This window comes from Bos taurus, chromosome 6 (assembly GCF_002263795.3).
Source record: "Bos taurus isolate L1 Dominette 01449 registration number 42190680 breed Hereford chromosome 6, ARS-UCD2.0, whole genome shotgun sequence".
NCBI lineage: Eukaryota > Metazoa > Chordata > Mammalia > Artiodactyla > Bovidae > Bos > Bos taurus.
Window position 1 is genome coordinate 10,680,354 of NC_037333.1, and position 14,169 is coordinate 10,694,522.

Here is a 14,169-nt window from a genome sequence, read left to right on the forward strand (position 1 = left end):
TAGGTCTTAACCAAGATGGATTCTAATGAAGAGGCATATGGATAGTTGACATCACTTATCATGAGGTGATACTCCCTCCCTTTTTTACCTCCAAGGAGCCTTTCTGCACATGTGTAATCCAGGAGGTCCCCTTGACTTCAAGAATGAGGATTATGTGGTCTTTTATCTCTTATTTGGGCAGGGCCCAGCCTCGTCCAGCATCCTGCTTTTATAGAGTTTCTGCTATTACAGAGATTTTGTCCACAGGGGAGAAACTGTTCAGCCTGGGGCCCATCTATTTCCTGCCTCAAGACTAGTCTCCTAATTATTTTCTCTGTACACTAATCACTGGCTGATCAACATAAGATTTAATGCTTTTGTTGTTCAGTTGCTAAGTTGTATCTGATTCTTTTGAGACTCTATGGGCTATAGCCCACCAGGCTCCTCTGTCTATGAGATTTCCCAAGCAAGAGTACTGGAGTAGGTTGCCATGCCCTCTTCCAGGGGATCTTCCTGACCCAGGGACCAGACTTGCACCTCCTGCCTTGGAAGGCTGATTCTTTACCATTGAGCCAGCAGGGAAGCCCAGGAATTAATAGTAATATATGATAGTAACCAGCTAGACAAATAAATGTTTCTCGTGTATTAATGAATTTTCTTGAAGATAAACCATGCAGTACTTTGGCAAACTCTCTCCTCAGTTTTCCTAGAATTCAAGCCACTGACATCTCACCTGAACCCCTTAAACCTTTTCTATTTATTAGAAAGGGGAAAGACCACCTGTATCAGTCAGATTTCCATGACAGAAGCAGAAGCCATTTGGAGCTTTTTTAAACAAAGAGAATTTTTATTCAGCTATTCAAGATTCAAGTACTTCCAAAACTTTGGAAAGGCTGATGGAGCAGATTCTAGGCTGTACTCCTCCTCTGGGACTTGCAGAGCCAGACAGAACTGGCTCCCTAGGGGAGCAATTGTTTCTAAAGTTGCTACTGGAGCTCTGACAGAAGTATAAGTTTTCACTGCTCCCCTGCAAATGGGCACCAAATTCTGCTTCAGAAAGGATCTTCCATACCAGCAACAGGAGCCAGGAGCTGCCAGGCTTTAGCATCTGCCCACCTACTGCCTTCTGACATCTTTTCTAAGTACTTCTGGTTGACTGAAACTTGTTTGCATCAAAAATGATAGCTGCAGAGTTTCGGAAGTGTATAATTTTGCTTTATAACCCTTCCAAGTAAAAATAGTGGTAGGAGTTCTGATTCAGAAATATATTTATATTAAAATCAGTTCCCTATTGTCAGTAAAGTGCTTCTAGTCATTACCTGGGAGTGGGGAGAGAGGGTCACAGTAGTAGTAACTGAGTAGAAAAGCAGAAGCAATGAATTTAGAGGACTTGGGTACAATTCTAGCTCTGACATTTGTAAACATGACCAAGTTATTTGCCTTCCCTGAGCCTCAGTTTCCATATGTGATAACATCCAGGCTACCTTACAGGGAAATTATGAGGATAATGCTAGACATGAATGTAAAAAAACTTCATAAATATCAGATACTAAGCAGTTACAAGCAGATATGATCAGTAGGAAGGACTAATGAAGTTAAATGAGATCATGTCCATTACTGTTAGGTGTTTGGTGCTAAATGTATTTTATTTTATTCTAGTTTTTGAAAACTGATGACCCTCTTTTTTAATGGTCTATAAATTACCCCATTATCTCATTTTCAAGTCAACTGGGAATTTAACATAAATGTAAAATTAGATCAAGTTAAGCTCCCAATCATTATTTGTGATGCCATGTCATATTATGATATCATAGAACTCCTAGATCCTTTAAAAGACATGGTTTTAATAAATAATATAAAATAATTTACTCTGTCATTTATATTTCTAATTTTGTAATCTCAAATGTTTCCTATATTCACATTAGAAAATATTTCAAATTTTAAAATTTTTGTGATCTTGTGAAAATATATTTAGTTCACTTTTTAGTTGACCAAGTCACTGTGAAGTATATTTTAAGCTCTAGACAGTAAAGAATGAAGGTTTCTACAGCAAGCCCCTTGATAACAGAAAAAAGAGTTACTAGGGAATTACTTTTCATTTTGTGTTATCATTTAGATGGAAAAAGTATAAACCCATAATTATCTAGTGTGATTTAGTATTTTGATTGAGCTCCAGTTGTCAGTGTGATAAGATGACTTTATGAGCAGTAGAACATTAAGCCCCCAGAAATCAATAGATATAATAAAATCCTTTTACTGTCCCTTCCTTCCTACTCACCAAATCAATTGCTTTTTACCTTCTAATTTTTTTCATGAAAGTTCTACAATTCATTTTACTACCTGTCAAAAGTGAAATGCCTTTTTTTTTTTTTTGCTGAATAGATAGATGTTTAATATTTCAATTCTTTCATGATTTTATTTTCTATCTCTTTGCTTCTAGAAGATTCACATACTTATCTAGTGTTCTGAGCCCAAAATTTGGAATAAAGTATTGAAGTGAAAGTGAAAGTTGCTCAGTTGTGTCCGACTCTTTGCGACCACATGGACTCTACAGTCCATGGAATTCTCCAGGGGAGAATATTGGAGTGGGTAGCCTTTCCCTTCTCCAGGGGATCTTCCCAACCCAGGGATTGAATCCAGGTCTCCCTCATTGTGGGCGGATTCTTTACCAGCTGAGCCACAGGGGAAGCCCAAGAATACTGGAGTGGATCAGATCTTCCCGACACAGGAACTGAACCAGTGTCTCCTGCATTGCAGGCGGATTCTTTACCAGCTGTGCTACTAGAAGTGATACAAATGAGGACTAACAAAGTGATTGGTAAAGATGTTAGAATTCATGCGTTGTTGACTTTGTTATTCTTTTAATCATGGAACAAGACTAATACAAAACCATATGAATCACTTGAAAGAATAATAAGAATATAACAGGTTGTCACCCCTTTTTTTGTAAATCAGAACTACTTCTCTCTGCACCAGTTACACAACTCCTATTCACCAGACAGAGAGATTTGAACACACTTGATCTTAGACTTCTCTCATGAGAAACTTTATCTGTATGTCATACCCAGCTCATTCACATTTTGACTGCTGCATGATACTGATCCTCAGAAGGCTTTGGGACCATTCACTGAGCAACGTGGAACTAACCAGAGAGATCTAAGGCTTTTCCCAGTACATGTTCCCCAGTGAGTGTCAGCATAAAAGTAGTTACCTTTTCCTTTTGGTAGTTTCCTAGCATATTTATAACTGGACTTTGCCAACCTTACTTTATATTGAAAACATAAGCTCCTGGAAGAAGTATTTTTCTTCTGCATACACAAAGAAATGAATTTTCCTCAGTACCTAGCCAAAGACTCCAGCTCATTTTACAGCATTGATTTCATAATTCAGTTTTTCTATGGAGCCATTTATTGTAATAGATGTTGGAAAACACATACTCCTAGTGAAAGAGAGGTGAATCTGGCTGTACAGTGAGGGCCAGACTGTGAAAGGAAGAATGAAGACTTGTTTAGGGCCTATCTTCTGAACTGAATGTGGCATTGACTTAGGCATTGTAGACACGTGATCCATTCACTACTTGCTTATTATGCCAGACTGAATTCTTTCCCTGCTCTGTGTATCATATAATAGAAAATATATGTGGCAATTGTCAAGTCAACACTTTTTTTGTGTTCTGTTTTTTGATTCAGTCAGCCTTCATGTATTACTGAATATTGTCATCTATACCCTCAATTGATGAGATCCAAGCCTTCAAGGCGTCTTTATAAAGCAGATAAGCATTTAAAGGGAGAAATACAAAGAAGCAGAAATTAGAAGACTACAGGTCGATATCATGTAGTTTACAATGTAATACCATCCTTCTACAATTTTCTCCTATTACTGTTTTAAATTTATCCTTCTTTCCTTTAGAGTTCACTGTTTACCCAAGAGAAGCATCTCATAGTAAACAGTAGGTTTTATAAAAATAAACTGAGCTGCTAAGATCTAAAACCAATCTTCACTTTTCCTTTACCCACTGTATCCACAACATCACTGACTCTCATATGGCATTTTTTCGTAGGCTTTTAATCTGACCACCAACAATCTAGGTTAGGTCCTCACGTTCCCTCTAAACGGTACCATCACAATAGCTTTGTAATGCACAGGCTTAATTCACATCTTCCTCACTTCTGGTTCATCTTCGAATGTGTCACCATATCCTGCTTCCTAAGACATAGAGCAGTCACGATCCTCCATGATCACAGAGCTTCCTTGTCTATGCCATTCAAATACATTAATTCCCAATCCCTGATGTTAACAGTAAAAGCTCATCACATTATTGTACGTACTTACCTTTTTGGTTGTCTTCAACATCATAGACACACACCCTACATTGTACTATTCATCTCTTAGTTGGGCAACTTACACACATGCCATTTTTTTGTTGTTGTTCTTTTCTGAGGAAGGGCCATGTCCTCTTCCTATCTTCCTCCCAAACTTTCTGTATTCAAAATTCAGAATTAATCTTAGCATCCCAGCTGACAAAGAACCTGTCTGCTAATTCAGGAGATACAGTTTCAGTCCTTGGGTCAGGAAGATCCACTGGAGTAGGAAATGGCAACCTACTCCAATATTCTTGCCTGGAAAATTCCACGGAGAGAGAAATTCGGCAGGCTACAGTTCATGGGTTTGCAAATAGTCGGACATGACTGAGCAACATGCCCAACGAATTTACTACGATTATCATAAGATCATGAGTTACTGAAAGACAAAAATGCCATCCTATTAGTTTTTATGTATTTCATCCTTCTCATAGAATTCAATATATCCTAAATAGGTATTTGTGGAAATGATTTTAATTAAATTCAACTGACCACATGGCATATGATGTTATTCTGGCTTTCTTTTAGGAACATGGAATACCTATCAACATGGGCTATGCAGTGGCACCACATCACTCAGGGGTCTACCCAGTTCATATTCAGCTGTATGCAGCTTGGAAGAAGGTCTGGGGTATTCAGGTCACCAGCACTGAAGAGTATCCGCATTTGAAACCTGCACGATACCGAAAGGGCTTCATTCACAATAGCATCATGGTGAGCATGTATTGTTGTGTGTATCAAAGGCTCTCAGTACCTACATGTGGAATGAAGACAAAATCTAACTTCCAAAAAACTCGTTTACATGAGTATCATAAATCCCTTGCACACCATGATGGTCACACATTAATACACTGCTTGGCTATAGACTTGCTTCTTAAGCTGTGGGGTAGTTTTGGCAAATTCGAGACAAGCTCAAAATGTTGGAAGCAGGTTTCATGTAGGTCATCCCCTGCAGTTTCTGGATTTGTCTATGGACCTTATACTTCTGGAGAGTTTCTCTAGGTCCATTTGTTTGGCTGGTTCTATTTAGAGTTTTCTAGGCAGAATGTAGGTTCGTAAATCAAGAAAACACCTCTCAAATCACTACACTATCAACAGACAGAATCTAACAAGTAGTATCCAAGAGCTAAATTTATCCACTCAGTTTATTTTCAGTTTCAGACACTGGAGAATATCTTAGGATAGCAGTTTTTCATTGTTTTCTTCCTAGCATATTATAAAAATGAAGGTATATATTTTATTTTCAAATATATTAACTGAAAAATAACAATTTGATGGAAGGATGATGCATATGTTCCTATAAATGAAAATAAAACCAAAAGTATATCAGATGGGAATTTATAATTATTCATGAGAATGAAAAAAATTGTCTTATTTTGCTTCGTGATAAAATAGCTCATCTTAAAACATCCATCCCCACATCCAATGCCTTAGGTCATGTTCTCATCACTGGTTGCCAAGATCATAGGAAAGGTTTACAACTCTTCTCCCTCCTTTAAATATTTACACCTTTTCAACCCATTATTCAGGTTACTACTAGAATCATCTGCCTATCTATCTTTCCACCCAATAAGTATCTAAAACCAAAGAATAATAGCACGCATGTTAACAGAGATAACACTTAACATTCATTAAATATAAAACTTTAATTTTTTTATTGTAAATTGGTACTAGAGGACCTAAAGAAGCCTCAGATTTAATAGATCTATTGAAAATGCAACTAAAGGTATTGATGTCCATAGAAATCCAGCAGATATTAAAAGTTTTACCCTGATACAAATGCAGATCAGAGTGAAAGCAGTTTTCCCTTAATTGAGTAGTGTGACCATTTGCTATATTATTAAATAGAAACATTCCTTTAAGTCAGCACTATGTATTTTCATTTACCTTGGTTTTAATAAAACCTGTTATGAAAATTAAGCAAAGAATAAATAGTTATTCTGTGCAATTGAATACATGTCCTCAACCCCATTAGATTATAAGTGGTTTATTATTCAATACAAAGTTTTTGGAATAAAATTACCTATTCACTTTCTCTGTTGAACATTCTGAGTTACAACAGAATTAAGCACAAGACATGCCAGAAGCAATCATTAGATAATTTGACTATTACTGGGATTAAAACTTTAATTCAGAGTAGTAAAAACAAAACAGAGTGGTGAGGCTGATGAAAACTCATTGTTTTGAGGACTCTGAGATGTAAGTACATGTAAACTGTATTTCAGGATCAAGGGAAAAAGCGATCTAATACCATGAAAAATGTAACCTTGGAGAATCTCTATATTTGAATTAGGTTAACCCTAAGAAGCCTTTTTTTTTTTTTTTTCTTTAATCAATTCTGTAATATAACTCAGCTGGTAGGTGAAATTTGTAGGCATGAATGAAAATGTTGTAACGTATATGTCCTATGACTTTGGGCAGCTGTCTTAATATTTACATAATTACATCAGTGTCAACTCTTGATTACAGTAAGATTTTGGCTTTATCCACTGGGAAACTCCAATAGGAATGATAATATGCAGACTCTGAAGTCATGACACATCAATGGAACTTTTAATTAAGTCATGTCAATATGCTGCTTTTTCTTTTTTCTCAGGTCCTCCCTCGACAGACCTGTGGGTTGTTCACACACACTATTTTCTACAAAGAGTATCCAGGAGGCCCCCAAGAACTGGATAAAAGTATCAGAGGAGGTGAACTTTTCCTCACAATCCTTCTAAACCCAGTAAGTATCCTATTTATGCTTTTCACAATAATATCAGACCTTTCAAATATATGTTTCATTTTGTTTCCATTGTCAACCTTCTCACAAGAGAGTAGATGGTAAATACTAGAGAGAAATTAGACTATATCTCCAAATTATTAAATTTCCTTAATAAATGTCAATCAAGAAAAGTACAGATTTGTTAGGATCCATGTGTTGACTATAACAATTAAATGTAAGCTAATATCTCAGTGTTGGCTCTTATACTTGAATTGTAGTAAAGACATATATACAGTTGTCTAGCAAGAGATACCAATTCAAGTGGGTTCGATCTCTTGGTCTGGAAGAAACTCAGGAGAAGGAAATGGCAACCCACTCCATTATTATTGCCAGGAAAATTTTAAGGACAGAGGAACCTGGCGGGCTACAGTCCATGGGGTCACAAAGAGACATGACTAAGTACATCCAAAAACATTCACAATATAGTGGTGTGTATTTTGTCTGTAAGTTGAATCTGCTTCTAGCTCAAGTAGTAGTATGTCTATCAGTAGACATACATATTGCCATCTCTAAAAATGATCACAATGAAAAGCTGCATTGAAAATACACGATGTTTGTATTTAGTTCCTCACTTACGTCTGAGACTTTGTCACCCCATGGACTGTAGCACTCCAGGCTCCTCTGCCCATATAAATTCCAGCCAAGAATACTGGAGTGGGTTGCCATTTCCTTCTATATAAAAATACATAACTATGCATTATCTTTATATACTAGGGTCATCTGAGGCTTCTTTTTAAAATATTTGTTAATTTTATTTGGAATCAAAGCTAGAAAATTTGTCCCTTTTAGCTGTGCCCTTTGATTATTCAGAGTTTTTCAATTTGATTTCCAATTATATGTGGAAAAGTATAGCAATATGGGAATATATTGTCACTAGATAATGTTGCAATTACTTCAGCTTTTTCCATTTTTTCCCTTAAAGATTCCATTTCTGAGGTTTTAGAGAGGCATGTCCTTTTTTTAACATCCCACTGCACACAAGAAAATGTGAAATAGTGAGTTGTATGCTGTGTCTAACTTGTTTGGGTAAGAAATGTTCACACTGAGAGAAAATGATTCATGTTTTAAACAAAACTATGTTTCAGTTGTCTCTGTTGAAGCTCCAGGTATGTTTAAATAAATTTAGATCATGTATATGCTATTTGTAACCCATTAAGAAAGGAAATAAAAACCTAGCTTGTGTATAGATGAAAACTTGTAAATTGGATTGAAGGGGTTGAGAAATGGGGGCAAAAATGCATGTTGTCATTCAGTCACTAAGTTGTGTCTAACTCTTTGAGACTCGAGACTACAGCACTCCAGGCTTCCCTGTTCTTCACCATCTACCAGAGTCTGCTCAGATTCATGTCCATTGAGTTGGTGATGCTATCTGTTGCCCTCTTCTCTACCCTTCAGTGTTTCTCAGAATCAGGATCTTTTCTAATGAGTTGGCTCTTCCCATCAGGTGACCAAAATATTAGAACTTCAACTTCAGCATCTGTCCTTCAATGAATATTCAGGGTTGATTTCCTTTAGGATTGACTGGTTTGATTGCCTTGCAGTCCAAGGGACTCTGAAGAATCTTCTCTAACATCACAGTTTAAAAGCATCAATTCTTTGGCACTCAGCCTTCTTTATGGTCCAACTCTCACATCCATATATGACTACTGGAACCACCATAGCTTTGACTAGACGGACCTTTGTGGACAAAGTGATGTCTCTGCTTTTTAATACCCTATCTAGATTTGTCACAGCTTTCCTTCCAAGGAGCAAGCATCTTTTAATTTCATGACTGAAGTCACTGTATGCTGTGATTTTGGAGCACAAGAAAATAAAATCTGATACTGCTTCCACTTTTTCTTCTTCTATTTGCCATATACAATTGGGCCAGATGCCATGATCTTTGCTTTTTGAATGATACAAGTTTTAAGCCAGCTTCTTCACTCTCCTCTTTCATCCTCATTAAGAGCTTCTTTAGTTTTTGTCGCTTTCTGCAGTTAAAGTGATATCATCTGCATATCTGAGGTTGTTGATATTTCTCCTGGCAAACTTGATTCCAGATTGTGAGTCATCCTGCCTGGCATTTCATATGATGAACTCTGCATAGAAATTAAATAAGCAAGGTGACAATATACAGCCTTGATGTACTCTTTTCACAATTTGGAAACAGTCAGTTGTTCCATGTCCAGTTCTAACTGTTGCTTCTTGACCCACATACATGTTTCTCAGGAGGCAGGTAGGGTGGTCTGGTATTCCCATCTCTTTAAGACTTTTCCAGTTTGTTGTGATCCACACAATCAGAGGCTTTAGCATAGTCAGTGAAGCAGTAGTAGATGCTTTTCTCTGAAATTCCCTTGCTTTCTCTATGATGCAATGAATGTTGGTAATTTGATCTCTGGTTCCTCTGTGTTTTTTAAACCCAGCTTGTACATCTGAAAGTTTTTAGTTCATGTACTGCTGAAGCCTAGCTTGAAGGACTTTGAGTATGGGGAATGAGCGCTTTATCTGAGTATGAGTAATCAACAAACTTCTTCAAACTGCAGGACTATTAAAAACAAAACAATACATTTGACTCAGTTCTAATGAGGCGGATGAAACTGGAGCCTATTATACAGATTGAAGTAAGCCAGAAGGAAAAACACCAATATAGTATACTAATGCATATATATGGAATTTAGAAAGATGGTAACAATAACCCTGTGTACGAGACAGCAAAAGAGACACTGATGTATAGAACAGTCTTACGGACTCTGTGGGAGAGGGAGAGGGTGGGAAGATTTGGGAGAATGGCATTGAAACGTGTAAAATATCATGTATGAAACAAGATGCCAGTCCAGGTTCGATGCACGATACTGGATGCTTAGGGCTAGTGCACTGGGACGACCCAGAGGGATGGTTTGGGGAGGGAGGAGGGAGGAGGGTTCAGGATGGGGAACACATGTATACCTGTGGTGGATTCATTTTGATATTTGGCAAAACTAATACAATTATGTAAAGTTTAAAAATAAAAAAAATTAAAAAAAAAAAAAAACAGAACTGTCTTTTTTGTTGGGGTTCCACTAAACTGGGGAATAGCTTGGATGCTCTATGATTTTAGTAAGAAATTTTATTTTTCAAAACTTGTTTGCTCTCCTGTAAGACAAATTTATAAACTAGACAATCTTTAGTGTTCCTCAAAAGTATTCCTTTTGGATACTTCATTTTGTATGTGTTTAATTCAAGCTCACTGAGACTTAAAAGAATCAATAACATCACAAAATATTTTTGAGAGTTGATATATACATGTGAATGTGAGTGAAAGCAAATATGGGAAATCTTTCTCTTTACTCCTTCCCTCATTAATTGAGAATTTGATCTTCATAGAAGCAAGGGTCACATCTTCATACTGTTTTCACTTTGGGGTATACTCCCAACCCCAAATCTGCCCTTGTCCCCTCTTCAGGGGAAGGGATAAGCATCAGAACAATGATGATTCCCTCCCATGAACCTCTAGCCCCAAGGTCTGATTGTTACTGATATTTACCACCTGGGTGCCCATGGGGCTACTTGCCATTAAAGAGATGTATTTATAACTCTGCTTTTCAAAAACTTTGAATTTAGCACTCCATATATAGCATCATTCACAGACTAACAGTTGGCCCTTGACAGTGGTAAAGAACACGCCTGCCAGCACAGGAGACATGAGACCTGGGTTCGATCCCTGAGTTGGGAAGATCCCCTGAACAAGGAAACAGCAACCTACTCCAGTATTTTTTCCTGGAGAATCCCATGGACAGAGGAGCCTGGCAGGCTACAGTCCATGGGGTTGCAAAGAGTCGGACACAACTGAAGTGACAGGATGCAAGCATGCATAAATCGTTACTCAGAGGGTAATAGCTGGTCCTTTAAATAAGATGGAAGACTATTTGGCACTTATACCTGTAGCACTTGCTATAAACTGACAAAATAACACTAACCTCACTTAAAAAGCTAATCATTGCCAACCAAAGTTATTTTAATTGCAGGAGAAATAGAACAATGAAAGAGGGGAGTTTTCAGGAGATTTCTAGAATCCAATAACAAACTATACTTAATCATTGTGAACTAATGGTGATCTTAAAGTAGGATTCATGAGTAAAAGCGAGAAACCCAGATAGACAAATAAGAAGGAGCAATGTTAGAGATGATTAACAGTGTGGATAATATAAGTCATTCTATGTACAGTGATATGAAGCTGGGATCAGACAAATAGCAGTCCACAAAGATATGGGAGTAAGGAATAATGCTGCTCAAAACATGAACAGTGTAGTCATAGGCAATCCAAGTAGAGGCTACCCAGCTCTCTAGGGAGACACACTGTGGGTGGCATTTGACAGAACCCAGATTAAAAAAAAAAAAAACAAAAAAAAAAACAGGTCTTAGTTCTAGAGCTGCATAAGCAGAAGTTATCAGATATATTAATCAGGGTTCTTCAAAGAAACAGAACTAAGAGGATGGGTGGGGGAGAGAATTATTACAAGGAATTTGCTCATGTGATTAAGGAATTTGGAAAGTCTCAAAATCTACAGTGAACAAGCTAGAGTCCCAGGGGAGCTGATGGTATAGTTTTCGTAGAAGTTCTCTAGCCTGAGAACCAGAACAGCTGATGGTGTAGTTCTAGCCCCAAAGTAGACAGGATTGAGACCCAGGAAGAGCCAGTGTTTCACTTCAGGTTCTTAGGCAGGTTAAAAGAAAATAAAACACAGTAATCAGTTCAAAGGCAATGGGGCAGAAGAAATTCCTTTTTATTCACAGAAGAGTGAGACTTTTCATTCTATTTGGCCTTCAGCAGATTAGATCAGACCCACCCACCTTATCTGCTTTCCTCAGTTGACCAATTGGTTGTTAATCTCATCAAAAGCATCCTCATGGACACACCCAGAATAACGTTTGCGCTGCATAACTTGTGGCCCAGTCAAGTTGGTACAAACTTAACCATCACACCAAATGAGGAAATGAAGATGGGAACAGACAGGAAGGGAGTGAAATAAAATGGGAAACAAAGGAAGAGGGAAGAAAGTGATGAATGAAGTAAAGATACTGTAAGCTTGGAATTTTTTGTAGCTGTGTCCTGTTATGACTAGAGAGGCACCAGAAGTGATGCATTTCATGCAAAGATGAGCACAATAAAGGACAGAAATGTTATGGACCTAACAGAAGCAGAAAATATTAAGAAGAGGTGGCAAGAATACACAGAACTACACAAAAACCAACTTCATGACCCAGATTACCACAATGGTGTGATTACTCATCTAGAGCCAAACATCCTGGAATGTGAAGTCAAGTGGGCCTTAGAAAGCATCACTATGAACAAAGTTAGGGGAGGTGATGGAATTCCAGCTGAACTATTTCAAATCCTAAAAGATGATGCTATGAAAGTGCTGCACTCAATATGCCAGCAAATTTGGAAAACTCAGCAGTGGCCACAGGACTGGAAACGGTCAGTTTTCATTCCAATCCCAAAGAAAAGCAATGCCAAATAATGCTCAAACTACTGCATAGTCGCACTCATCTCACACATTAGTAAAGTAATGCTCAAAATTCTCCAAGCCAGGCTTCAGCAATACATGAGCAGTGAACTTCCTGATGTTCAAGCTGAATTTAGAAAAGGCAGAAGAACCAGAGATCAAATTGCCAACATCCATTGGATCATCGGAAAAGCAAGAGAGTTCCAGAAAAACATCTGCTTCTGCTTTATTGAATATACCAAGCCTTTGTATGGATCACAACAAACTATGAAACATTCTTCAAGAGATGGGAATACCAGACCACCTGACCTGCCTCTTGAGAAATCTGAATGTAGGTCAAGAAGCAACAGTTAGAACTGGACATGGAACCACAGACTGGTTCCAAATTGGGAAAGGAGTATGTCAAGGCTGTATATTGTCACCCTGCTTATTTAACTTATACGCAGAATACATCATGTGAAATGCCAAGCTGGATGAAGCACAAGCTGGAATCAAGGTTGCCTGAAGAAGTATCAATAACAGCAGATATGCAGATGACACCACCCTATGACAACAAGCAAAGAAACACTGAAGAGCCTCTTGATGAAAATGAAAGAGGAGAGTAAAAATGTTGGCTTAAAACTCAGCATTCAGAAAACTAAGATCATGGCATCTGGTCCCATCACTTGATGGAAAATCGATGGGGAAACAATGGAAACAGTGACAGACTTTATTTTGGGGGGCTCCAAAGTCACCGCAGATGGTGACTGCAGCCATGAAATTGAAAGACACTTGCTCCTTGGAAGAAAAACTATGGCCAACCTCAGTTCAGTTCAGTTCAGTCACTCAGTCATGTCTGACTCTTTCCGACCCCATGAAGCGCAGCACACCAGGCCTCCCTGTCCATCACAAACTCCAAGAGTCCACCCAAACCCATGTCCATTGTGTCAGTGATGCCATCCAACCATCTCATCCTTCGTTGTCCCCTTCTCCTCCTGCCCTCAATCTTTCCCAGCATCAGGGTCTTTTCAAATGAGTCAGCCCTTCACATCAGGTGGCCAAAGTATTGGAGTTTCAGCTGCAGCATCAGTCCTTCCAATGAACACCCAGGACTGATCTCCTTTAGGATGGACTGGTTGGATCTCCTTGCAGTCCAAGGGACTCTCAAGAGTCTTCTCCAACACTGCAGTTCAAAAGCATCAATTCTTCTGTGCTCAGCTTTCCTAGCCAGCATATTAAAAAGCAGAGGCATTGCTTTACTGACAAAGTTCCATCTAGTCAAAGCTATGGTTTTACCAGTAGTCATGTATGGATGTGAGAGTTGGACTATAAAGAAGGCTGAGTGCTGAAGAATTGATGCTTTTGAACTGTGGTGTTGGAGAAGACTCTTGAGAGTCCCTTGGGCTGCAAGGAGATCCAACCTGTCCATTCTAAAGGAAATAAGTCCTGAATATTCATTGGAAGGACTGATGCTGAAGCTGAAGCTCCAAGCTCCAATACTTTGGCCACCTGATGCAAAGAACTGACTCATTTGAAAAGACCCTGATGCTGGGAAAGATTGTAGGCTGGAGGAGAAGGGGACGACAGAGAATGAGATGGTTGGATTATATCACCGACTTGA

General features: G+C 38.3%; 1 protein-coding gene across 1 annotated transcript in view; it reads left to right on the forward strand.

Moving 5' to 3' along the window:
- The window catches only part of NDST4 (N-deacetylase and N-sulfotransferase 4), a 277,966-nt gene that overhangs the window by 159,191 nt on the left and 104,606 nt on the right, over window positions 1–14,169 (forward strand). Inside the window, exons 4-5 of the mRNA NM_001192673.1 lie at window positions 4,869–5,054; window positions 6,937–7,065. Of these exons, the coding sequence (NP_001179602.1) occupies window positions 4,869–5,054; window positions 6,937–7,065 (315 nt within the window). The remainder of the gene's footprint in view (window positions 1–4,868; window positions 5,055–6,936; window positions 7,066–14,169) is intronic.